Here is a 27,846-nt window from a genome sequence, read left to right as displayed (position 1 = left end):
AAAAAAAAAAAAAAAACAACCAAACAAACAACATTTTTTATTTGACATAAATATGCTAGGAGGCAATAACTTTTAAAATTCCATGAGCCATTGTTTCCTTCTATGTTAACTTCTGGTTCCTATAAATCTTGAATAAAGATTAATTTCACATACATCATGTAACCTAAGCAAAAGCCAGCCAGTTCCGGGATGTTAAACCACAATTACTGTGTGGGACCCAGCTTCCCTTGAGCAGCTCATTACCATTGACCACAGAGCTGGCTCCAAGCTTGCTTTAGCAGTTACGAATCACTAATGATTTTTTCATAGCCTAAGAGACCTTCTTCACTTTACATAGGAAGATGTCAATCTATTCTATAGGCCATAATGAATAATCACTGTCATTATCAAACCACTAATGAGTAAATAGTAGGGAATTTGTTTACTCAAGGCCTGTGTGATCATACCTTTAGGTTGACCTGGAAATTTTGAGCTAGTCGTTAGCTAGCAACATGTGTATTACTTAATGTGCATATGCTTTAAAGCTCCCAGGTGGGACGTTTACCCATATTTCTGTCTTCCCATTGTTCTTTCTGCATCTCTCGGCCAACGAATAGAGCTCCACGGTAGTTTCAGATATTAGATCCATATTTTTGCCCTTCACGATGATCTGCATCACTCTTCCTTTATTGATGTGGGCATCAAAGGTGCTGTCCCAGGGTGGGTACATGGTTGGCTTTTTCTGGATATACATCTGCCCATTCTCTAGGAACAGAAAGAGGTGTTTCCATTACTTCAGCAAGCTCTGGAAAATAATTTGTCTTAAGTGGCACCTATTCCTTTGACTCTCTGGGATGTATAATGATGTTAAGAAGACAAAAACAACAAACAATCAGAGACAATTCAGGAAAGATTAAGACAGTTCTAAGGTCTAGATGTAAGGTAATGCATTGAATCTTAAAAGTCCAGTGTAGGTCATTTAGGCAATGCCAATCTGATAATGTTTTGGACTGGAAATGCCCCTCTACTGAAATTAGTTGCTTCACTTTGGTTGTGAACGTCTGGGGAAATAAACATCTTTTTAAAAACTTTAATGTCAGGGCTGGCAGGTGGCATGGTGGTTAAGGGCACTGGACTCCCACATAGCCAACTGCAGTTCAAGTCCTGGACCTGGTGGCTTAAACTCATGCCGGGCATGTGTGCGTGCATGCCCAAGATCCTGAGAGGAGAAGGGATTGTGACATGGCCATCCCCTTAGGGGGTGATTTCTCGCTTTTTGTCTCTTTCTCTCTGTCTTCCTGGAAAGCACACACACTCTATAGCCAAAAACTCTCCAAAGGAAAAAAAAAAAAAAAAAACAACCAAACAAACAACATTTTTTATTTGACATAAATATGCTAGGAGGCAATAACTTTTAAAATTCCATGAGCCATTGTTTCCTTCTATAATTCTTTTTTCTTTTTTTTGGAGAGGTTTTTGCTATAGGGTGCATGTGCTAGACAGAAAGACAGAGAGAGACAGAGAGACAGAAAGTGAGAAATCACACCCCCCCCCAGGGGGGATGGCCATGCTGCAATCCCTTCTCCTCCATTCTCCTCTTGGGATCTTGGGCACGCATGCACACGCACCTGTTGTGAGTTTAAGCCACCGGATCTGGGACTTGAACCATGGTCGACTACATAAGAGTCCAGTGACATAGCCATTATGTTAACTTCTGGTTCCTATAAATCTTGAATAAAGATTAATTTCACATACATCATGTAACCTAAGCAAAAGCTGACAAGTAATCCAGAAAAGTGGTGTTCTTAACCCAAAGAGCTGGCACAACCCACTGTAGACTGACGAGTGAAGAAAGGCAGGAACATAAGCAGCCCTGGAAGTGGTTAATAACAAGAACCATGGACAGGGCTATCAGTTTAAGGGAAACCTCCCCAGAAGCCTCCATGTGATTGGGAGAGTTTACTAATGGGATTGAGTAATTTTGTCATGTCTTTCACCCATTGGATTTTCTCTGGTATTTATTCTTTAATCATTTTAGAAGCAGAAAACTGCAGCTGCATTTATGCTTACGATTCATAATAATAAGCCCATTAAGTGTCAGATTTAGCAATTCAGAAATGCTGATAAAGGAAAAAGGGCAAAATGAGTGTGAAGCTGGGAAATAAAGCAGTTCTAACTCCTGATGGCCACTTCACTTTAATGCACAAGACTAAATAGAATAGGCATTTAGCATTTGTGAATTAATACTATGTTGAGGTCTTCGAGCAGTTGCATAAGCTGAAACTTCAAATGTTAGGTAGTCTTGGCTAGTAGGAATATCAACTGGGACATTGTTAAGGGTGGAAAAGGAAAGGAAGCTATTTATAGCTTGGTTAAAAAGGAAATTTAATAAGAGATTGGACATTTTATCAAGCAATGGCATTATTAATGATCACAGTCAAATTTTACTTCTATAACCATTCTCCACCACCTCGTCCCACCCCTAGAAAGGGCAAAAATCCTTTGGCAAGGTATTTTTTAACATTTCTATTCCCAGGTTAGTAACTACCTAAAAAAAGGACTGGAACTCAGGATTTTATCTGTGTACAGTGAATGTTCCCATTTTCTTTTTTTTTCTTTTTTTTTATTATCATAATCTTGTTTATATTACATTGGATTGCATATAACTTTACAGTGTATTACATTGCTTTTTCAAAAGGGAATGCCATGCATGTCAGTCAATACAGAGACATTAATCTCCCTACTTCATCATTCAATATCTTTTCAATGTTTTTCCCAATCATCATTATTATTATTCTAATTATTATTATTATTTTTTGGAGGGGTTTTTTTTTTTTTTTTTTCCGCTATAGGGCATGTGCGCTCACCAGACAGACAGAGAGAGACATAGAGACAGAAAGCGAGAAATCACCCCCCAGGGGGGATGGTCACGCCGCAATCCCTTCTCCTCCATTCTCCTCTCGGGATCTTGGGCATGCACACACATGCGCCCTGCGTGAGTTTTAAGCACCAGGTCCGGGACTCAAAGGGCAGTCGACTATGTGGGAGTCCAGTGACATAGCCATTATGCTAACTGCTGGTTCCCTCTAATTATTATTTTTTAAACAGTCAATCTCTATTTCTCATTTTGCTTGTAAGAAGACTTTAGCCATCAGGAAATACTTCTCAGACCAATCCAGTTGAGAATACTATACATGTCATCATCAACAGGTAATAAGCCATATCTGTGTCCCACTAACGTCTTTCCTTTCTATTTGTTCTCTTGCTATCTTTCTCTATCCTCTTCTCTTCACCCCCCCCATTCCACACTGTCTTATTCTCGTTAAGTACTTTCACTGCTTTTATGTCGTCCAATATTTCGCTCTCTACCATAGAGTGTGGAGAGTCGGTATATATTAAGTGTATACATACAATATCTTTCTTTGTTTCCATTTTTGAGGCTCACAGACTAACACCACGTGGCCCACCTGTCCCTGTTCTGTTGATGTATTATGGAAAATGCAGCCTCATATCAAAAAATCAAAATGTGTTTAAATTCCAAGGAAATAAAACTTAAATGGTAATGTTCAAAGTGACTTCTCTTCAGAACAAAACTAAAACAAAGTCAAAAACAAATATTTCCAACTCTCCCAAACTGCACAGGCTAATCGTTTGGAAAAGCAAGATTTTTCTTTTTTGACCAAGTCTTGATCCACAGGGCTGATTAGACCAACTTCAAAGATCAGGCAAAAAGAAGGAGGAAAAAAAAAAAGGCTCCCAGGAGGCAAATGTCAGTGAAGCCTGAGGCTGTAAAGAGATATGGATCTGGGAGACCCATTCAGTCAAAAGCAGCTTTGAAAACCTCAGAGGGTTTACACTTCAAAGATGTCATGACATTTGAAAGGTTTTAGGTTGGGAGCAAGTGGCATTCTCACTTTTAACAGAACAGGAGAGGACTCCTGGAAAAGAGAAATCAAAACAATTCCTTCAGTCTCCTAGGCTTTGATTGCTCAGAGTGGCTAGAAGGATGAAGTCAACCATAACACAAAAAGTCTTTTGCTGTGGGGGGTGGACATAGTAGGATTTGGAACCCCAGATTTCTGGGCCGTCTCTGGCTGGAGGTTCTCAACATCTGAGTTAATCTTCCCTTGCATTTGTAAACATCACTCCCTTAGGGACCATCTTAGACCTACTGTACCATCTACAAGGGGACTTCAAAATGTTCATGAAAAAGTGGGATTAAAGTATAACTTTATATTGATGCAAGAACTTTTGAAATCCAGGTACCATTTTTCATAATATTCATTTTCTGTGAACTTTTGGGAGATCCCTTATATAAAAATACCACATATCTCTCTGTCCCAAATCCTTCTCTTTCTTCTTAACTTGATTTCTTTCTCTTCATGGGACTGATCATTACTTGCCATATTATATTTTTGTTTATTATCTGTCCTCCTCTGAGAATAGAAGCTCTACGGAGAAGAAGGTACTCTTTCTGTTTTGTTTGTCTTAAAAATTTTGGTTTTTTTTTTTTTTTTTTTTTGGTCCTCTTTGCTCTTGCCCCATTCGGTTCACAGTAAGCTCTCCAGAAATGCTTTTTATGTAAATGAGCTGCAATAACTCTTATAGCAAAAAAATTAATAAATAAATAAAACCACATCATTGGTAATCACACTTCTCTACAAAGTGTCTGATGAAACAACAAATGTATATAAGGAATCAGGAAAAGGTAGTGAGGCTGGGAGAGTCTAAATTGCCTCCTACATTTTCTTTGGGAAGCCCAAAAAGATCTTACAATGCAGAGGTATGGGTCAAGGAAAGTAGGAGCCAGTCAAAGTGACCACAGAGAAATTCTCTACATGGTACAATGGCTTTAACAGAATGTTCTAAACCCACAAAAGGAATCTTGGGGAGTTGTCACACTTCCCCTTGTCACATTTCTCATCATGAACTATTGGTTTGTCAGAAAAGTCCTGACACATTTGTGTGTGTGCATAGAAAAACATAGGAAAATACGTCATGACTTTTCCAACAACCCAGTAAGTATAAATATTTAAATCTGACCAAACATGGTTACTCTTTCATTCACTGAGAGTCTTAATAAGTGCAAAAGTAAATTTTTAGAAATTTGGACTCTAACATGGCTGGAGCTGATCCTAAGAGGATTGTACTTTTCCTCATTCAGAGCAGCCAAGATGAACAAGAGTTCCATGTTTCACTTGAGCTCACCAGTTTCTTTCATTCTCACATTAACTTCTCTCATTATCATCTCTCATAATCATTTTCTCATTAACTTCTCACATAATTTCCACAATTCCACATTCTCCTTTCCTTTGTTTATGTGGGAAGCAGAGAAAAGTGAAACAGAGCCAGCAAGATTCTGGTTGAGAGGCGATCACTGAGTGAGTGACCTCAGAGAAGCACATAGCTTTGCTGGGCATCAGTGTCTTGAGCTGTAAAATTCTGTTGAGTCAGATGACCTTGGAGGCCCTGGATGGCCCTGCTTCCTATGTAGTTTATAGCAAGATCCTCCTTGTCCTACCCACCTTGATGCCCATCCAAGCTTACCTGATTCAACATACTCTTTGACAAGCACAGCGCAGTAAGGATTGACAGCTTCTCCCTGACAAGCCTGGCAGGACCCACAGTCAAAATTGGACAAACCAATGCGAAGAAATGGTGACATGGTTGCTCCCTAGAAAACAACGAAAGACAAATGCTGTTTGGGGCTATAAGATATATTATTTTCAGTATCCCATCTCCATGTAACTTTATCACTGACAGCCAGAGACTCACATAGGTCAACTATCCATCCAAGCAAATGCTTTTACTTCCCTTTCTGCAAAGTACAATGCTGGACTCACCCAAAACCACAGACTGTCTTGCAGAGGGAAGATGCCTTTTGTATTCAACCTCTCTAGGGAGCACTTAGTTAATTCCCCTCTATCTAATGGAGTTACGTTTAATAGCTGCACAGTGAGACAAGAGTTTTCCAACATTTTATTTCTTCTGTTATTCAAGTGGATGCTCAGGAACCAACACATAGTAATCAGAAAATGAATTTTTAAAGAGCGAGTCTATTTTAGTCATGCCAGTTAAATACGACACCACAAAATTCTTACATGGTCTATTTATGTGTGTAATGGAATTGGCCCTAGGCAGTTAGCAGCTGATCCTTATTTACTTTCAGCATTTTCAGAAAGGTCTGCTTGTTTCAGCCATGCACACACATACAATAAGACTTTGAAAATTATGATCTACTTAAAGAACTCCTAAATCATAGAACACTCTCAAATTATTATCAAAGGATAAAGAAAGTACTTCAAAAATACCAAAAATTTTAGCTATTATGTTTTCCTAAAGTTTCTGGTAAAAATTATCATAGTTTTGACAAGAAATTCCAAGATTCCAATCTGATTCTTCATCTTCCATTCCTCATCTTTGTTCTGGCCACTTACCTCAACTAAACATCTTTCTTTTCACCTCCTTTTTTTTTTTTTTTTTTCGTTCTTAACAGATAAGGTAGAACTGAGTTCAGTGGTCTCACCAAAACTTACCCACCCAGACAAAGGCTCTTCTTCATACCGCCTCAAATGAAGCCACTCTTTGCTCACAATTTCCAGTAGGGGGAACTAAAGACTCACCATCCAGCGCTCAGCTCGGCTCAGGGACCTGCGCCGAGTTCCTATAAAGCCGCCTTCTAATCACCCACAGGCGCATCCAACATCTACCAGCGAGTGTGTGATCACACGTGGGCCCGGCCACGCCGGCCACACCAGGGGCACCGCAGACGCTGGTGTCCCTTTGATCTAACGCGGCCTTCCTTAATCATCGCGGGTCCTGAATGGCATTCACCTGCAAGTGTACCCTTGGTTTTCAAGACCGTGTCGTCACAGTCCTGCTCTCAGAGCTTCCGTGAGCTCTTTTGGGGTTTCAGCTTTCCCGGATCAAAGCCTGTGTTTTCCGAATTTCCTTTCAGAGGTGCTAGTCTCTGGAGGGTACAGGCTTCGGGTACCCCTCTCCCCCCGCCTTCTAGCTTTTTGATCCCCTTTCTCAGCCTAAGCATCGCCGGCTGAACTCCCTTGCATCCCACGATCCTGCGTCAGACTCCTCTTTGAAGGGTCATAAGGCAACTGAGCAACACGAGAGGGGACGCCACCCCTTCCCTTCCCCCTGCCCCCAGGGATTCCGCAAGGGGGCCATAGATCTTGGCCGAAACGAGCTGGTGGCGGTTAGATTTCTGCCCCCCGCCCACCACCCCCTTTTTTTTTTTTTTTTTTTTTTTGCTATAGAGCACATGTGCTCACTAGAGAGAGGGAAGGTACCCCCAAAAGGGATGGCCATGCCACAATCCTTTCTCTTTCATTCTCCTCTCAGATTTTTGGGCAGGCACGCCCACACATCCAGTGTATTTCTTTTCTTTTCTTTCTTTTTCTTGGAGAGGTTTTTGCTACAGGGCGCGTGCACTCATCAGAGAGACAGAGAGAAATCACCCCTCAGGGGGGATGGCCATGCCACAAATCCCTTCTCCTCCATTTTCCTCGGGATCTTGGGCACACATGCACATGCGCCTGGTATGAGTTTAAGCCACCAGGTCCGGGACTCGAACTGCGATCGACTACATGGGAGTTCAGCCACATAGCCACTATGCTAACTGCTGGTCCCCAGTGTGTTTCTTAAGTCACCAGGCCTGGGACTTGAGCTACACAGTTAGACATGTGGGATCCAGTCACCCCAACCACCATGGCATTGGCTGCCCCACCTACTTTTCCATGAGGTTCTATTATTTTGAAACTATCATCTGGCATTCAGAGGAAGTTATTCCCTTGCTTCTTCTGTTTACTTGAACCATTTTCTCTGCACCTATTTCCCAAACGTTCTTAAGTAAGCCATAGATAACATGAACAGAGCATTGATGTCTTGTTTTGACTTTGAATGAATGATAAAACTATTTAAAATAATAGTAACCCAAAAACATAAGCAACTGGATAGCTTCTGGATCTATATTGCATGGCCAGCCTCATTTTCTGAGCCTAGGATTCTTGAGCAGGAGCTGGGTAAGCAGTTGAAAGTTTTCTGGAGAGAACTTTTTTGAGATCCCCTTTTTCTAGGCCATCTAGGTCTTCCAGACAAATCTTCTCTATTAATCAGGAAAAATCACTGAAAATTATCCTCACTTATAGGAGTGTTTACTGTGTGCAGACTTTTTGAAGCTATCCTTAACATAAGCAAAGATAAGTAAGTAATTCTGGTTTGAATCTGGAGGGATCGTTGATCCATAAGCTCGTGTTACAACCCCCATGACCTTTTGTGACTTGTCCCTCTCTCATTTCCTAATCAGGCAAGAGTAGCTTCACATGCATCTGGGAAATTCTGCCTTGGGTATAGATAGAACCTCTAGGGTTACCAAGGTTTTCATTACATTATGGGAGAGAGTTGCAGCAACACCCACTCTCTTCTCAAAGGTCTTGCTTAGACAACAATGATTTCTTATTTAATAAACAATGCAAATTTACTTGCCATTTCACTAAATTGATGTGCACCATTCTGTTACTGGAAGCATTTTGCTATTTACCCAGTGCATGTTATCTATTTGACAGCCAAGTCAGTATCCCTCTTCCTAAAGGTCTGGTTGCAGTGACATGACTTGGCATGTGTTTTGATGTCTAGAAGACAGAATTGGCATTTGTGTAGTTAATGACACATATCATTCAGAAGTGCCTTAAGCTCAGGGATGTATTTTAAAGGCAGAATATAGCATTTACTCCTGAGTTTTTTTAAATTCCTATAATAGGAATAGATTGATCATTATGAATAATGAAGAGAACACAGACTTAGTAAAATGTTTCCTCTAGTTGCACTAATAAAAGAAAATTATTAGTTTGATTTTTAGCCTTTTTTAATGAACAAGTTTTGCATGTTTCTGTTATATGTCGTGTTCATACTGTGGGTACAGTATTACATTTCACTACTTAATTTCACATTTTTCCTAAAATTTTTCTAAGCTACTGTGTCATCTTTATAAATATCCTTTAATTCTTGAATGGTGCTCTATTGAGTATCATGGCTCCATGAACTTTTTTAACTGTTGAACTAAAGTGTATAGTTACACATCTAGACTGTCTCTAATTTTTCCTTATTATAAATAATGCTGTTGGGACCAGCAGTTAGTGTAATGGCTATGTTGCTGGACTCCCATGTAGTTGACCGTGATTCGCGTCCTGGACCGGGTGGCTAAAACTCACGCCGGGTGCATGTGCGTGCGTGCCTAAGATCCTGAGAGGAGAATGGAGGAGAAGGGATTGTGGCGTGGCCATCCACCCTGGGGGGTGATTTCTCACTTTCTATCTCTCTGTCTCTGTGTTTCTGGCAAGCACACGCACCCTATAGCAAAAAACTCTTAAAAAAAATGCCGTGATAGCATCTTTTTTTAATGAAAAAAATTAGGATTACGTGTGAGACTAGATCACTAGGGTACTATAAATTACTATTTGCAAGGTCTTAAATATTAAACACACACACACACACACACACACACACACACACACACACACCTAAAGGTAAAATCTAATAAGGGAGGGCTGGCCAGGTGGAGTGGTAGTTAAGGCAGCTGGATCCCACATGGCCAACTGTGTGGTTGGAATCCTAGACTTGGCAGCTTGAAAGGCATTCCAGGTGCATATGCATGTGTATCTGAAATCTTGAGAGGAGAATGGAGGAGAAAGGATTGTGGCATGACCATCCCCCATGAGAGGTGCTTCTCTCTCTGTCTCTCTTTGATGAGTGCATGCACCTTACAGCAAATAAAATAACAAGAAACAAAAAGGAAATATTGTTGGTGAGTGCCACAGATGATATGTAAATGTCATCCTTACCTAAAAGCATATACAAACTTGTTTGTAAGAGAATATACTGCAAGTCAGTCTAAACTACCAGATTATAAATCAACACTCAGATGTGGATTCCAGAGCTCTGGAATAAGAAAAGTACTGGAGTATTGCGGGTATGGGGAGTGAAGGTTTCAGGTTCAAGCTAAGACCTTGTGAATATAATCATGCTGATTATCTGGTGGTGTGACATTAACTCAGAACCCTGCATTTTCAGATTTCCTTTGATTCTAATCGAGGCCTTATCTGGATGTTCTTCAGTTTTGTGTGCTTGGAGGCTAGGTGGAGAAAGTATAATATCACATTGCTTCTTTCAAAGTCTTCCCCTCCTTTAATTCTTATCATTCCAGAGTTCTTTTCTCTATTAGCCAAGCTTTATTCCAGAGTTCTTTTTTCTATTAGCCAAGCTTTTGCTTGTTCCTTCTTTCTCCTTACTTGACAATTATTTACTTCTTACTTGCTGCTTTCCTTATGTTTGGGACAGACAGAGAGATAAAAGGGAGGAAATGTGTAGTTCTCCACTGAAAATTAACTCTCCCCTTGTCCCATATTGATAAACAAGGTTTGCATGAACAACTAAAAAATGCAGATGCAATTTTCAACTATCCCGAAACCAGCAGGACACACCTGACTTCAAAAGTTTTCCTTAGCTGAACCAGATGTTCTCCTTCAGTTTAACTTAGAAAAGTTTATCTGATGCATTTCATGTTGATTTCCTCTTTAGTGGTTCATTTTGTCTTAATCTGTCCATCTGTCTACTAATACAATGTGAAATAAAATATACCTGTATCGCTATTTAAAACATAACACATAGTCTAATATTTTGTATGGTAATTTAAAAACCAAAATTAAAAAATATTTATGCAATTGGCATAAATGGATTATAAATCCAGAGGTTATAGAGATAAAATAAAATAATATATATTAAAGACTGAGAATGTATATAAAATATATTAAATTAAAATAGTTTCAGAACTTATTTTAAGTTTTTTAAATTTTTTTTTCTATGAGGGAGAGAGATATATATATAGAGAGAGAGACAGGAACTTCTAACAAAGTCACCATGCCACTCTCTATCTCCAGTCTCTGTCGGCTGGGATCATGGGCACACATACCTGGGTACTTAAGGAGGTCCCGGGGAGGTTAGCCAGGACCTTTCCAACGTGGTTCTAGATGTGTTACTGCTGCACCAACACCACTAGCCCCAAATTAAAATCTTGAAATAGCCAAGAATGGAATCAAAATTCTGATGGGAAATGGGCAGAGCCTTTTAAAACAATAGTTTATACTTTGGCATTGAATGTTTGTTGAATATTTGCATTCAGATACACATAGCTAAAAAAAAAAAAAGAAACATTAGAAATTGATAGTGCATTTTCTTTGAGGACCAATTACTATTCAAGCCTTAGTTTAAAACTGCTTTAATAAAAGTTTAAATATTAAAATATAAAATAAAAGACAATATGGGGACCAGCAGATGCCATAATGGTTACATCACTGGAGTCTCAAGTGGTTGACTGCGGTTTGAGTCCTGGACCTGGCAACTTAAAACTCACACGGGGCGATGTGTGTGCATGCCCAAGATCTCAAGAGGAGAATGGAGGAGAAGGGACTGTGGCATTGCCATCCTCTGAGGGGGTGATTTCTTGCTTTCTCTCTGTCTCTTTGGTGAGTGCATGCACCCTATAGCAAAAATCTCTCTTAAAAAATAATAAAACACAACATGTTTTTATCTGCACAATTAGCAAATAGTTTTAAAATGCTCTTACCTAATCTGTCAGGGACAGCATGAATCATACACTCTCATAGAATGCTGTTGGGAATATACATCACCACAGTTTCTTTGAACACACACACACAGATATATATATTGTGTGTTTGCATATATACATGTGTGTGTGTATAATTATATGTATATATCTCTGTGTGTGTATGTCAAGAGCTAAAGGGATGTATAATAAGCATCTCAGGATAAAAATAATACAAATATTTTATTGGTAGTCTCAACTATTTGAATCAAAGCAGGAAGATTGAGACACAGTGAGATCTTATCTAGAAACAAAAACAAAAACAAACAAAAAACACATAGTCCCCCCTACACACAGACACAGACACACACACATGCACAGAATTTTGTGAGCTGCCTTTTTGTGTTCAGAGCTGACGGCAGAGAGAAGGGGGACTTCTCTTGGTTTAGAATAAAAAGGGAGATTTCCTCATGTAAAAGAACATGTGCATGTGTGGGAATAGTGTACCTTCACACTAAGCTTGTGAATCTGTGTCTGTGAGTTGTAAATGTCAATTTCATTTTCACTCTTCATCCTTGGTAGCCTCACTTTATAATGCACGACGTGCACACAGAACACAAACTGGCCAAGCTATTCCCAACAGGGTAGGGGTCGGGCCTCTCTGCAGACCTCTCATCTAAACAATAAAATCACACATTGAACTCTCTCCTAGAATATGCAGGGAATCCCTAATTCATCAGACAGCACACAGAATGCACTGCTTTTCCTTTCCAATCCTCCGTTTCTTTAATTTGTCCGCTCAGTGACTGATGCCGTGGCTCTCAGCCCAGTCCTCTGCCTGACTTCACCCTTCACCTTGTTCCCCTCCCCCCAACCAACATGCTTGATCTCCTGCTGGACCTCACCTCACATTGTACCTTAGTTCTATGCTGCATGGTCCCTTGGAGGCACTGTAGCTGCTGACCCTGTTTCCTCCAGCCAGACTTGCTCACCGTCCCTTCCCAGTCACATCTCCATGCTGCAGTGTGAAGAATCTTTCCTAGGGTGTTGGAGAGCTGCCACTGTTCTCAAACTTGTTGTGCTGCTTCATAGCTCTAGGTTATCGGGAATGCTGCTCCATCTCCCTGCGTGACTTCCTGTTGCATCCCATCCTTCCTCCATCACTCCCCCTTCCTCATCTTTAATGCTTCTGTTTATATTCTAGCTCCTCTTTGAAGCCTTTCATCACTACCCCCTCACTGTCCTCTCATCAATACATCTTGGTGGCCTTTGCTCGGCCTCCTGGGCTCCCAAGGCTTTCTGAGGACACTGCCAGACAGCACCTGTCATATTTATTTCCTTTATAGTTGCCATTTCTAGGGTCTGAGTGGGGTAGATCCTTTGATGCCCACTCTTAGCCCACAAATGTTCTGAATTAGCAGAACTCCCCCAGAATGCCTCCTATTTAATTCTTTTGATGTCACATATTTTCAGAGGAGGACCTCAACTCCAGTGACAGAAGCCTCCAGCCTCCTCTGCAAGGTATTTGGCAAAAGCCCCTCAGAGACAATGCATGGGGTGTCTCCCTTTCTTAGTCCCTTACCTTGCTGAAAGATCACATTCCTTTGGACATTCAGTCAATTTGGTGGGATGGGGAAAAGACAGAATTTGTATGCTCACACTGTCCCATTGCCCTGAAACACTTTGCTAGATTTATTGGTTCAGGACCAGCAGTTAGCATAATGGCTACGTAGCTGGACTCCCATGTAGTTGACCGCGGTTCGAGTCGTGGATCCAGTGGCTTAAACTCACGCTGGGCACGTGTGCGTGCATGCCCAAGATCCTGAGTGGAGAACAGAGGAGAAGGGATTGCGGCGTGGCCATCACCCCTGGGTGGGTGTGTGTGTGTGGGGTGATCTCTCGCTTTCTGTCTCTCTGTCTCTCTCTGTCTTTCTAGCAAGTGCTCATGCCCTATAGCAAAAACCTCTCCAAAAAAAAAAAAAAAAAAAAAGATTTGTTGGTTCAAGTTTGTCTTTCCTCTTCCCTAATAAGACTGTGCATTCCAAGAGCAGGGTTCATGTCTTAACCACCTATGTGCCTCCAGAGTGGATCCCTCTTGTCTGCAATATGGTAGGTGCTCAGAGTATTTTGGCTAAGGAAGTTAATCTTCAAAACAATATTACACATAATTTCTTAATCTCATGCATTTGTTTTACCTGCAAATGTATGCAATGGTCAAATTCAGTGGCAGACCTAGATACAGGAAGTCAACGGCACTTCTCACAGGCAGAAGATAGAGTTCTCACTCACAAGCTCAGCTCTTGGAATTACTGAAGCTCTCTAAGCCTGTTGTCTCATTTGGAAAATGCTGATAATATTATTACTTGTCTCCAAGGGCTATGAGGATTAAATGGGCAAACATATAAGGTGCTTAGAACGGGCTGGCACACAGTAAACTTTCAGTAAGGACTAGCTTTTATTATTATTACAACTCCACTGTATTTCCTATTGGTATGTACCAAAAAGAGCAAAAGGAGAGTAGAAATAGTCTTTTAAAAGTATATTTGGGCTGACTTATGTGACCTTCTTCTGCACTCTGCCACAGAGCTCCCATAAAGCCCTCCATATATCTCCCTTTGAGAGCTCGCTACACTCTAATGTAGCCATTTCAGAGCCGGCGCTTGTCACGATGGATATTGAGTATGTCCATGCAATGCCTGCGCTTGTGCTAGTTCAGCTGCAAAATAACATCATAATGTGTACTGAAAATTTGTAAAGCACCTTTACTGAGCTCAGTGTGTTCAGGTTTAAGTGTGATTCCATTTTTTTTTTTTTGACATGTCATTTTGACGTAGGTACATGGTCAAAAGTAATTGCTCACAGGTGCTTTAGGACACAGAATTTTAAGAATTCCCATCTCTTGGCTCACTGGGCACGGACTTACTTGGGCTGATTCATGCTCCATAATTCAACCCACCAAATACTTTCATAATGATGTTAAGGATGTCCACATAACTGAATCTGATGATGTCAAGTTCCAAAAAAAAAGTAGTAAAAATCCTCTCATAAGTTAAATAAATATCAGAAAAGCTCTTCCTCTGTAGCAGTGAAATAAGAATTAGGATATTTCTCTATTTTAAAATATTCTTGGAGAACATTTGTATTGCTATAATTTAGTTGGCATGTCTCAGTGACTGGAGACTGTCTCTGAGAAAGTAAATAATAATAGTTGTCATATTATGTATGATGTAATATGTATATATATATATGTGTATATATATATATATTTAGGCATTCAGTGGTTTCCAGTTGCATCTGCTCAGACTGAGTTAGTAACTATCCGTTTAGAAAAATTTTGGCAAGTTAAGCTACACGGATAACTCTTACATTTCTTTATGATATAGAAGAATTTTTAGGTAAAAGTGACTGCTGTATAAAATGAACTACTGCTGTTAAAAGCAATATATAATAATACTAGTAACTTTTCATGCAGGCACCAGCAAATGGCATTAATGGTTTCATTGTTGAACTTTCACGTAGTCAACCATGATTCAAGTCCCAGACCTAACAACTTAAAACTTGTGCTGGGCACATGTATGTGCATGCCCAAGATTCTGAGAGGCAAATGGAGGAGAAGGGACTGTGGCATGGCCAATCCCCCTGGGGAGTGACTTCTCACTATCTGTCTTTCTGTCTCTCTCTGTCTCTCTGCTGAGTGCACCCTATAGCAAAAATCTCTCTCTCTCAAAAAACAAACAGACAAACAAACAGACAAACAAACAAAAAACTTTTTACGCGATGTGCACAGAAGAAAGATGGTAACTGGTGAATAAGAATCACATGCCTACCCTGTTACTAAGATCTCTATAAAGTCGTATAATAAAAACAGTCAGGTTAAATATTAGTTTCTCACCCACAAATATGCTTTCAAAGGTGAATTAAAATAATACATATAAAATGAAGATATACACACACACACATATGTGTGTGTGTGTGTATATATATATATAATTTTTTTTTTTTAAAGAGAGATTTCTTTGCTATAGGACACATGAATTTGCTGGAGGGACAGAGGAAGACAGAGAGACAGGAAGCAAGAAATCACTCCCAGGAGGGATGGCCACACCGCAATCCCTTCTTCTCCATTCTCCTCTTGGAATCTTGGGCACGCATGCACACGTGCCTGGAATGCGCTTTAAGCTACCAGGTTAGGGACTCAAACTGCTGCCAACTACGTGGGAGTCCAGTGATGTAAGCATTATGCCACCTGCTGGTCCCTGAAGATAATATTTTTAAATAATCCCTATAATATGGGTTGACGAAACAAACAAGCAAAAATACCCCACAAGCCTAACATTGGGACATCTATTAGAACTAGTAATGAAGGGAGATCATTGACGGGCTAGCGTTTCCTGCAAACATTAATAAGAAGCTCCCATACCCTCCTCCTACAAAAAACCCAAAAGCCAAAAAATTCCAACAACAGCATCAATGTTAGATAATCCTTACAATATAGATAATAAAGCACCTGGGATTCCATTATTGATATTATGACAAATTTCAGTGTACGACATGAGTAGATAATTCCACTAAAGCATAGCTCAGATTGAATTACGTAATACCCAAGACTACTGTCCCATCTTTATTGAGTTAAATCAAAGTTCATAACCTGTCATTTAAAAACCTCCATGTGTTGGCTTCATCTTGCCCTTTGCACACTGCATGGCCTCAGTTGGAGTTCCAGCCTAATTGGGCTTATCTTTGCTGAATATACCTGGACTATCTCTATGCCTCTGTTCATGCCATTCCTTTCATTTCAAATTCATCTTCACCTATGTGCCATTGCCACCTTTCAAACTCTATCCCATCCTTCAAACACTGCACTTACTTATTGTGTCATTCAGAAATTCTTCCTTGCTCCCCAAGTAGATGTAATCAATGTGATATTTGTTACCTTTCTTAAAAGACTTTGGAGACCAGCAGATGGTGTAATGTTTATATTGCTGGACTTCCACATACTCGGCCGTGGTTCAAGTCCTGGATCTGGTAACTTTAAAACTCACTCTGGGCATGTGTGTATGTATGCCCAAAATCCCAAGGGGAGAATGGAGGAGAAAGGGTTACAGCATGGCCATCTGCCCTGGGGGTTGCTTTCTTGCTTTCTGTCTCTCTGTCTCTCCAGTGAATGCATGTGCCCTATAGCAAAAATCTCTCTAAACAACAACAACAAAAGACGTCGTGGGAACCAGCAGTTAGCGTAATGGCTATGTCGCTGGACTCCCACATAGTCGACCGCGGTTTGTGTCCCGGACCCGGTGGCTTAAAACTCACGCCGGGCGCGTGTGTGTGCGTGCCCAAGATCCCAAGAGGAGAATGGAGGAGAAGGGATTGCGGCGTGACCATCCCCCCTGGGGGGTGATTTCTCGCTTTCTGTCTCTATGTCTCTCTCTGTCTGTCTGGCAAGCGCACGCGCCCTACAGTGAAAATCTCTCTCTCAAAAAAAAAAGAAAAAAGACGTCGTGTATTAGGTCATCAGAAAAGTCATGATGCGTTTTTTACATAGAAAAACAGAAAAAATATGTTATGACTTTTTCAACAACCAATATTTAGCCAAATATAGGTCTGTACATTTAGGTTCCTACTCTGGGTTCTATGAAGATAGTACAGAGTCTGAGTATTACTCATCTTTATTCCTGTTTTAATGAACTTTTGAAATATAAAAAATTATCCTAAAATGTAAATATTGGTTGTTTATTTGCTCACAATTCCATGAATAGATTCTGAGTGTACTCAGTGAGATGGCTCATCTCTGGTCTACATATTGTCAACTAGGATCAACTAGGATCACTCAGGTCTGAGGCCTCAGCATGGACAGCTAAGTCTCCTCTATAAGGTCTTTCAACCTTCAGGAAGCATCCTGGGCTTATTTGCATGGCAGTTCCTTCCCAAGAGGATGAGAGGGGAACTGCAAAGTCTTTTGAGGACCAGGCATAAAACTCAGTCAATGCCCTTCTGCCGCATTCTGTTGGTCAGAGCAGATTTCAAGACCAGCTTGATTCAGGGATGAGGAAATAAACTCTATTGATTAGAAAATTTGTAAAGAATTTGTTGACATTTTTCATACACCATCATGCTGGTCCTCCAGAACACTTAGCACTGAGTTTTGGATATAGTAGATGGTCAAGAAGTGTCGAACTTATTTTTCTTTTTCTTTTAATTTTATTATTATTATTTTTTATTTAATCACTGTATATCATTACAGCATACAAAATGAATTTTCCCAGCATGAATACACTGTATATTAGTCCAGTCAAAGTTATCATACACATTATCATCAGCAGATAATTTTCCATTTTTGTGTCCTTTAGATGTTTTGCTTCTTTTCCCCCTTGGTTCCCCACTCACCTTCCCCCATTTCCCATCCTCCTCCCACACTGAATCTAGTATCCACAGTTGCTCAACATGTTTTTATACCTTCCAGTCTTTCCATTTATGCCATAGAGTACAGACATTTTGTATATATTAAGTGGGGACATACTATGCCTCTCTTTCATACTCTGGCTTATTTCATTGGGAATTAAGTCTTCCATATTCATCCACTTTCTATCAAATGCCAGGGTCTCATTTTTTATGGTTCAGTAGTATTCCACAGTATATACATGCCATGCTTTTTCAATCCATTCTTCTATTCTTGGGCATTTGGGTTAGTGAATAATGCTGCAATAAACATGGATGTGCAAGTGTTTTTCTGATTGAGTGAAATCCTATCCTTCAAGTAGATACCCAGAAATGTAATTGCTGGATCATATGGTAGTCCTATTTTAGGTCTTTGAGGAACCTCCATATTGTTCTCCACAGTGGTTGTACTTATGTGCATTCCCACCAGCAGTGTAGGAAAGTTCTCTTTTCACCACAGCCTTGTCAGTACTTATAATTCTTAATTTTTTTAATCTTAGCCATTTTGACTGGGGTTAGGTGGTATATCATCGTGATTTTGATTTGCATTTCCATTATGACAAGGGATGTTGAACATTTTTTCATATGGTTTTTGGCTGTTCATATGTCTTCCTTAAAAAGCTGTATGTTCAGCCCATTTGCCCATATTGTAATTGGATTGTTTATTTTTTGTGGATAAGTTGCTCAAGTTCCCTATATATTTTGCTTATCAGTTCCTTACCTAAGGGAGTTTGCGATATATTTTTCCATTCTGAGGGTTGTCTCTTCACTCTAATTATTGTTTCTTTTGCTGTGAAGAAGCTTTTTAACCTGGGACCAGCAGTTAGCGTAATGGCTATGTCGCTGGACTCCCACATAGTCGACCGTGGTTTGCGTCCCGGATCCAGTGGCTTAAAACTCATGCCGGGCTCGTGTGCGTGTGTGTCCAAGATCCCGAGAGGAGAATGGAGGGGAAGGGATTTCGGCATGGCCATCCCCCCTGGGGGGTGATTTCTCACTTTCTATCTCTGTCTCTGTCTGGTGAGTACACGCGCCCTATAGCAAAAACCTCTAAAAAGAAGAAACACGCCAGGCGTGTGTGTGTGCATGCCCAAGATCCAGAGAGGAGAATGGAGGAGAAGGGATTGCGGCATGGACAGCCCCCCTGGGGGGTGATTTCTCACTTTATGTCTCTCTGTCTCTCTGTCTCTGTCTGGCGAGCGCACGTGCCCTATAGCAAAAACCTCTCAAAAAAAAAAAAAAAGAAGCTTTTTAACCTGATGTAATCCCATTTGTCTATTTTTGGGATTACTGCCTGTGCTTTGCGGCTCTTATTTTATTTTATTTTGGAGAGGTTTTTTCGCTATAGGGCGTGTGCGCTCGCCAGAGAGATTCATAGAGACAGAAAGCGAGAAATCACCCCCCAGGGGGGATGGTCATGCCGCAATCTCTTCTCCTCTATTCTCCTCTTGGGATCTTGGGCACGCATGCACACGCGCCCGGCGTGAGTTCTAAGCCACCGGGTCCGGGACACGAACCGCGGTTGACTATGTGGGAATTCAGCGACATAGCCATTACGCTAACTGCTGGTTCCCCTTTGGGGCTCTTAATGAACTTTAATGAGCAATTAAACATTTTTGGGGGGAGAATTAAAACTTGGTGTTATATTGAGGAGTGATATTTCTAGACTAGAGGTTCTCAAACTTTGATGTGCATAAGAATCACTTAGGGAGCTTGTTACAATGCACATTCAAGAACTCCTCTTTTTCCAGGGAGACTGATTCAGTAGGCAGGGAGGTGAGGTGCAAAGTTCTTCATTGTGCAAATCCCCAGGTGACTCTGCAGTTTGTGCTGGGACACACTTAGGGAAACTCAGATCTAGACACATCCCAAAGCAACAACAAAAAGTAATACAGTGCAGTTATTGTTACAGTGACCATGATCATCCTTTATCTCATGAGATCCTTAAAAAACATGCTATGAGGGAGGGAAAGTATTACTAGATACTTGCCTAATAATTTTAAGTATAATTGTAATGTAAATAATTGTAATTAACCCTTATAGACACTTTGGCATATATCATCTCTTTAGATCTTCTCAGTAATATGGCTAGTAAGTGACAGAACCTGAATTATAGCCTTGGTTGCTGTGATAGTTTGAATGCCCCCCCCCCCCAAATTCATGTGTTGGGACTTGGCTGTATTGTAAAGGTGTTAAATGAAAACTTAATTCCTTTGTGGTGCTCCAGGATGGGACCTTTTGTTATGATAGGGTCATTAGGGTGAGGCCCCTATGATTGAGTTATGGCAATTTTATAAGAGGGGGAAAAAAACCCCCAGAATAGGTAGAAACTTGTGGATAGCTGCTGTGCTCAAGATTCTGCCCTTTGCCATTTTGTGATATCTTTGGATCTTCTATATAGCCAGAATCATGAGTCAAAAAAACCTTTATTCTCTTATATTCATCCAGTCTCAGGTATTACTGTTAGCAACACAATAGTGGACTAAGACAGATGCTCAGTATCTCTACCCAAACTAGTCAATTATTTCTTGTTAGGAAATGTGTTTGAAGGTTAGGTAAGGGAGGACATGAAAGCATATAGTTTTCTCTCTAGACTGTTTCTGTATGCTCTGCCTGTCTCATCTCACAAAGGACATATAACTGTAGGGCACAGTTTCCAGGTTGCCTATTTGCTTAATAGTCTTAAGTACTAATGTAATATTTCTCATTGTGATTTAATGATCTATCTTCGTACTGTATTATTATCATTTAAAACAGTTAAAAAGTGGATAATCTAAACAGAATTGATTTCTTAGAATAAAACAAAGTCTCTTTTGGTCACAAGTTCACTTCTACTTACCTGGGAGGTTTTCTCAGGATGCCTCAGTGTATACTCGCCCACCTCCATGCCTTCACCATTCATTCCTTTAAGAGAACCGATTGGGACCAATGAAGGTTTCTGAGCCATAGTCTAGAATAAAGTTAACTGCATCACGTAAAGTTGGGAGGAACACAGCCTCCTTGTCATCATTTTCTAACTGTAGTTAGAGTAATCACTTAGTTGGTACAAAGATGCTATTTTGTAGAGGATGCAAATGTAATTTGTAGCTCTGTTCCTTGAATTGAAATTTACTCTAAAGAGACAATCTTCTCTGTGGTTCTATATTCTTACCAACCTAGTAGCTTTAACTAAAATGTTGAGTGCTTTGTGATTCTCTTAATATTCCAGGGTAACTTCTTTCTGCCAGTTAGGTGCTCAGTGAGGAAAAGTGTATCTGACACAGGGACTTCAAGCAAAGGCTAGGGCACAAGACACTTAAGTCAAAGGGTACCTTGATTGAGAAGGTGAAGCTGAAGACTGAAGTTTCTGGACATGGGAACTCCATTATCCTCTGTCTTTTGCATGGCAGTTTACAAAATGGTATAGAGACCCAGAAATGAATTAATCCATAAAGGAACTCACAGGTTTGTAAATGAGATTGTCAACTGGTAAAAAGCCAGCTCTATCACTTACCAACTTGGTTTAGAAAATGACTTAGTCCATTTATGACCATGAGTCCATATCTGCAAAATGAGTAATATAATAGACCCAATTTATTATGATCCATTAATCTGTACAAAACTGTTAGTTCATCTAGGGGCTGGGCATATAGAAATACAGGCATATAATAGGATATAGGAAATCCTCTCTGGGCTAGTAATGATGGACAATGAGAATTCAAGTTACTGCATCACATGAAGGATGCTGTAGAAAAGGACAGGGTGAGCCAGAGAAGGGTACCAGAGAGAAAGAATGAACACACCTGGATCAATGAAAGCAGATGTGTTTATGTCTTCATGAATTGTCTACATCTTGTTGTTGCACACTAGAATGTCCCCAGTTTACAACCAAGTGAGTTGTCAAAGGTTGTTTACAATTGTTTGAGGCTGATAATCCATGGAAACTGTAAAACTAGGTAATATTCAGATTTATAGACTGGCTTATTTACTAACCATCAACCTGTTAACTCAGATAGAAGCCAAAATTAATTTGTAAAACTGACTTCCTAATGATGTTCTACCTTCTGGGGTTCTCTACTTGTTTTCTTTCTGTGGCATTTCAGATTTACTGTGGGTTAAATAGTCCATTTGTGACCTTGTCTTTGATTTAACAAATGATGAATTAGTTTTTCTGTGTGAGAAGAGAACATATATATATATATTCCCAACTACAACTGCTTACAAATCCACCTCCCTGCAGGATGGAATCCATTAGCACTGCAATTCTCAACAGTGGTCTTTGGGGGGTTAACAAAATTAACATCATCAGGAACTGTTTGCCAAGGGATAAACTGGGGTTGGGTTCTGCAACCTGAGCTTGAACAAGACCCTTGAAACTCTAATCACATGGGATAGAGAAGCTGGACTGGCGTAAACTCTCCAAGCTGGGCCTATATCTTTCTCATCACAAAGGGTCCTTTGATCTTTTTAATTATGAAGGGACTTAAAAAGTTCTTGGAAAAAGGGAGTGAAAATATAAGTTAATGTTGGTGCAAAAAAATTTTGAAATTCATGTATAATTTTTTAATAGTATGTATTTTCTTAAACTTTTTGAAGACCGCCCTCTCCTATTTTCATAATAACTGTCTTTTGAATAAGTGAATAGATGAATCAGTTATAATAAGGTGGTAAATAAATCAGTGGTTCTGTTCTTTTTTTTTATTTTGAAACTTGAAAGGGCCCTTAATGATTGTCTGAATCCATTATTGTGTTGTTAACAGAAATACCTAAGACTGGGTAAATTTAAATGAAGAGAGGTTTATTTGCTGAACTAATGATTCCAGTGGCTATGTAGTCTGAATTCTTAGGCCTACAATGTGATCAACAGAAACAGAGAGGATAGCAGCCTCTTGCAGAGAGAGTGTGAGCTGCAGGCAGCTTTCCCTCTTTATAGCAACCAGCTCTTGTGGGAACTAACCCCTTCTAACAAGAGCTAGAACTCATAGGGTCTCAAGAGACATCATTAATCGATTATTGAGAGTGCATTCTATGATCCAATTGCAATGAACTAATCACTGTTCACTAGGCTTCACTATCTCCCCATATCAAATTCTAAAACATGAAACTTTGGAGGATATGTCATTATCCAAACCATAGCAGAGATCAAAGGATCTACCCTCTTGTTTAAAAAATGAGGTAAACAAAGCTTAGAGAAAAGAAAGCAAGTGGTTAAAGCTATCTATCTAATTTGGAGCCACAGTGACATTAGAAACTGGTCTAGTTCCTCATTCAGCTTTATACTGTGCCCAAGTTTTTGTTATTGTTCGTTTTGGATTATTATGCTTTTCTTTTGTTTTCTGTTTTAATTTTAATATTGTAATTTATCATTTACATATAACAATTACATATCTTTGTAGGATACAGAATGGCCTTTAAGAATATGTAGATTGTGTATAGTGTACAAATTGAGGATATTAACATATTTACCACCTTCAACATCTAACATTATGTTGTGAAGAGTCAGAAGCTGCTCCACTCTTTACTCTGAAAGTATGTACTGAATTGACTATGACTTTTTTTTTTGAGAGGTTTTTGCTTTAGGATGCGTGTGCTTGCCAGAAAGACAGAGAGAGACAGAGAGACAGAAAACACGAAACCAACCCCCAGGCGGAATGGCCACCCTATAATCCCTTCCCCTCCATTCTCCTCTCAGAATCTTGGCATGCACAAACACGTGCCTGGTGTGAGTTTAAGCTACCGGGTCCGGGTCTTGAACCATGGTTGACCTCATGGGAGTCCTACAACACAGCCATTATGCCAACTGCTCATCCCCACTATGACATTTTTACTGCGAAATAGTTTTAAAGAAAAACACATTGATTAAAAATAATACAACAGAAAGTCTCATAAATTAATGAGGATGGATTTTTGAAGATAACTTCAACATAGCCAATAAAAGAATAATTTGTAATTTCCGTATAGAGGATATGGGAAAAAGAAGTTTATAATCCAAAAAGATCTGTGGTATCACTGGTTCAGTCAGAGATAGGTAAAATTGTGCATAATAATAGCTCACTAGGAAGAGATAGAAAAAGAAAACATTTATTCACTCACTGTGAATTCTTATAAGACCATAATACAACACTGTGCATAAAGAAATAAGGCCTCAAAAAACAAAAACAAAACAAAATGGAAAGAAGTGTTTAATAATGAAGACATGGTAAAGTGAGTGATTTGGTGATTTATAGGCTTTACAACATTCTTGGTTTTAACCTTCTTTTTTGGGGGGAGAGGTTTTTTTTTGCTACAGGGTGCGTGCACTTGCCAGAGAGACAGAAAGAGAGACAGAGAGACAGAAAGCAAAAAATTACCCCCCCAGGGCGGATGGCCATGCTGCAATCCCTTCTCTTCCATTCTCCTCTTGGGATCTTGGGCACGCATGCACATGCGCCTGGCATGAGTTTAAGCCACCAGGTCCAGGACTTGAACCATGGTCGACTACATGGGAGTTCAGCAACATAGCTATTATGCTAACTGCTAGTCCTGGTTTTTACCTTCTTTAAATTCATTCCAAAGAAAAACTCAGGTACTCATAACATTTTGGATTTTTCTTTTGTTATCTAGTTTTATACAATGAACATTGATTATGATAAATAAATTGAAACCTGTTGGGATAACTGTCTATCAAATAATTGGTGAATCTGTACTTACTTAACCTTGCTTGTGTGTAGAATAGTTGAATCTGTATTTTTAGTAGTAAAATCTTATCCTGACATTCAATGTTATTATTGATATATGTGGACTTATCTTTTTTCCTAGTTGCTTTTGTTTTCTTACTTCTATTTATTTCACTTTAATTTTCTTTGTGTAGTATTTTCTGAAGAGCTGGTTTTGTCTTGGCGAATTTTTTTCAGCATTTGTGGATATGAGAATGATTTGATCTCTCTTTTTTATTTGAAGGATAATCTTGCCAGGTATAGTACTTTTGGCAGAAATTGTTTTTCCCTCAGTATTTTAAATATATATTCCCATTCTTTCCTTGCCTGTATTGTTTCATTTGAGAGCTCCAGTATTAGTCTAATGTATTAACCTTTATAAGTAACCTGTATCTGTTGTGCCATTTAAAAAATATTGTCTTTGTCTTTGATTTTTGCCACTCTGGTTATTCTTTGCCTTGGAGACGATCTAATTACTTGGTATCCTTTGTATTTCCTAGATTTGAATGCTCACATGACTCTCTAAATTTGAAAAATTTTCAGCTAATATATCATGAAAGAGATTTTCTATGCCTTTGCCTGTCTCTCTGCCTTCTGGGACACCTAGTAGGTTGACACTTAATAGGACACCTATTTGGTAGTTGCATTGTGTCTAGGATTTCCTGTATGTTGTCCTGATTTTTAATGGTTATTCTTCTATTCTTTTCATTTGCTTGGACTAAATTGGAGGTTTTATCTTTTTTGTTTATTTATTTTTAATACAAATCTACTTTTAATACTTTGGGGTGAGCCCCACAGGAATAAAAAACACTGGGAAGAGGTAATCCCTTCACCCCTAGGAGTGGCCCAGGGGAAAGAAGCTACCTGAGGGGAAAGAAGCACAAAAAGAACCCGCTGCACACAGACTCAGGGAGAAGGGAATACCATTGGTGCTGGCACCTGTGAGCATTACAGGAGGAAACTGCGATGCTATAGGATGTGTGAGCTCGCCAGAGTCGTGAGAATGGCTCCAGTCACACAGGGAAGGGTGAGAGGATCGGAGACGAAGTCACAGAGCTACTTGGGTTCCTCCTTCTTCTCTTTTGCCTTTTTCTGCTTTTGCTGCATGATCTCTGCTTGCCGGCGGCAGCAGACAGCCCGTCATCTCTGCACTTTCCCTTAACCAAGTCGCTCTGCTTTTTCATTTTCTTCTGGCAGTTGAGCTCACGCTGGTTACCACGGGTCATGGTGACAGCAGCAACTCCAGCCAGCCTGCCTCCTTAGCGTCCCTCGTTCTGTCCGGTCCGAAGTCGTAGACCCGCCCAGAGTTTCTTTCTTTTGTGTGGTCTAATCTGTTGTTCATACTTTTAAGGAAGGCTTTGATTACCTGTGTCATATTCTTTATCTTCAGAAATACTGTTTGATTCTTTCTCAGTGTGTCTCTTTATTGAGTTCCTCCTTCAATTCAATGAATAATTTTCTCATCTCCTGGAATTGATTATCTTTTTTCTTTTGCATATCACTGAGTTTTGTTATGAATATTTTGAATTCTTTTTCTGACATTTCTGTAATCTCTTGTGTTTTATCCATTATTGGTAAGAAGTTATAATGTTCCTTGGGTGGGGGAGGTATTTCCTGGTTTTCTCCTATGTCTTGAGGCTTTGCTTTGATTTGTAATATACCCAATTCTTATATGGAGTATATTTCTGTAGCTGGGTGCTCATGTCCTTCCCTATGGTGTGCCTCAGGTCTGGGCCAGTTTCCCTCCTCTATTATGGGTGGGAGTGTGGAATCCAGGAATTTGGGGTTCAGGTTTTTTGTCTCATTTTATTGCTAGGGGGGTGGTGGGGAAAAGAATTTATCCAGAGTCTCCTGTCTTTAGATATTTGATTCCTGTATATCCAAACCTTTTTGCTTCCGATTTGGATGGAGGTTGAGATGGGTAAGTAGAAAGTAAGTTTGTAGACTGCTTGATGTGGTACTGTGCACTATGTGGGCTGGACTAGCTCCTTCTTCACCATAGCAAGCTGGGCAAGGGTTTCTGATGAGCTCAAGCTGAGCAGTTAGGGCCTCTTTGTTGCTCTTTCTATCTCTTCTATCTCTGGATTGTAGGACTACTGTGCCTATCTTTTACTGTTTTTGGTTATCACTCAATAAGGAACCTGATTTGACTAATAATTGGAAATTTCTCCTACATGCAGTATCTGTACTATTTATACTGAAAAGCTGTGTAAACCACTGGAAGTCACACCCTTGGACAACAGAGTTAATGTTCGTGACTTGTATTGATTTTGTTATTTTTGAGCATTATTATCAGCCTCAAATGTGGTGGCCAAATGTTTAGTGAGTAAGCCTAAAAAATGACCCATTATTCATCCTCCAAAGGGGACTTTCCTATATTCATCATACACATAGATTGTGAAGAGATTAAAAATGTAGATTCTTTGAAGAAAAAAATTTTTAAAAAAGAATTTTGTTATGGAATATCTCTTGTAAATGTCAAACTTCTGCTTTACTTGGTGAATTTTTAGTGAGTAATTAATATTATTGTGTGGTCAGAGACATTGTTTGAAACATACTTCAACATATCTTAGAATGCAACAATCTCTTAGGAGTACACACATTTAATAAATGCAATTACAGAATGCTCCAGAGTAAAAGGTATGTAGAAGAGATGACTATTTTCATTTTAAGAAGGAAACCATTACAGATTATTGTCAAATAACAACTAACATGAACAAATTCTTTATAGTTTACAAGTAGCTTTTCAAAGATGAGAGAAATAAAAAGGTGGCTAACCCTGACAGACAGTGGAGATTTTTCTGAAAAACTTAGTCCTTCCCCACAGAATTTAAGGAACACTGTTTTGTGGCATTCTGTATTGCTTATATCACAATGCCTGCTAAATTGCAATCTTTCCTTTTTCTCTATTTACTTTTTGTGTCTCCTCTTGAATGTAAATATCTATGATTTCAGGCACAAGGTCTAGTTTTTGTTTTGTTTCATTTAATAGGTTTTTATCTTTGAAAGCAATTTTAGGTTCACAATAAAATTGAATAGAGGGTGCAGAATTCTCATGTCTGCCCTGTCCCCCTTTACACATAACTTCTTTACTATCAACATCTCCCACCAGAGTGGTAGATTAGTTATCACTGATGAACCTAC

General features: G+C 39.6%; 1 protein-coding gene and 1 pseudogene across 1 annotated transcript in view; both read right to left on the bottom strand.

Annotated features, from left to right (window-relative positions):
- The window catches only part of PRKCQ (protein kinase C theta), a 129,510-nt gene that overhangs the window by 89,317 nt on the left and 12,347 nt on the right, over positions 1–27,846 (bottom strand). Inside the window, exons 2-4 of the mRNA XM_006150052.2 lie at positions 20,868–20,932; positions 5,527–5,653; positions 545–744 (exon numbers count right to left, since the gene is read on the bottom strand). Of these exons, the coding sequence (XP_006150114.1) occupies positions 545–744; positions 5,527–5,653; positions 20,868–20,930 (390 nt within the window). The 5' untranslated portion in view covers positions 20,931–20,932. The remainder of the gene's footprint in view (positions 1–544; positions 745–5,526; positions 5,654–20,867; positions 20,933–27,846) is intronic.
- Positions 25,759–26,159, bottom strand: LOC102499320 (small EDRK-rich factor 2 pseudogene; annotated as a pseudogene).

The sequence above is a fragment of the Tupaia chinensis genome, unplaced genomic scaffold (assembly GCF_000334495.1).
Source record: "Tupaia chinensis unplaced genomic scaffold, TupChi_1.0 Scaffold000275_1, whole genome shotgun sequence".
In the NCBI taxonomy this organism is placed as follows: Eukaryota; Metazoa; Chordata; class Mammalia; order Scandentia; family Tupaiidae; genus Tupaia; species Tupaia belangeri.
This window is presented reverse-complemented; position numbering and strand designations above follow the sequence as displayed.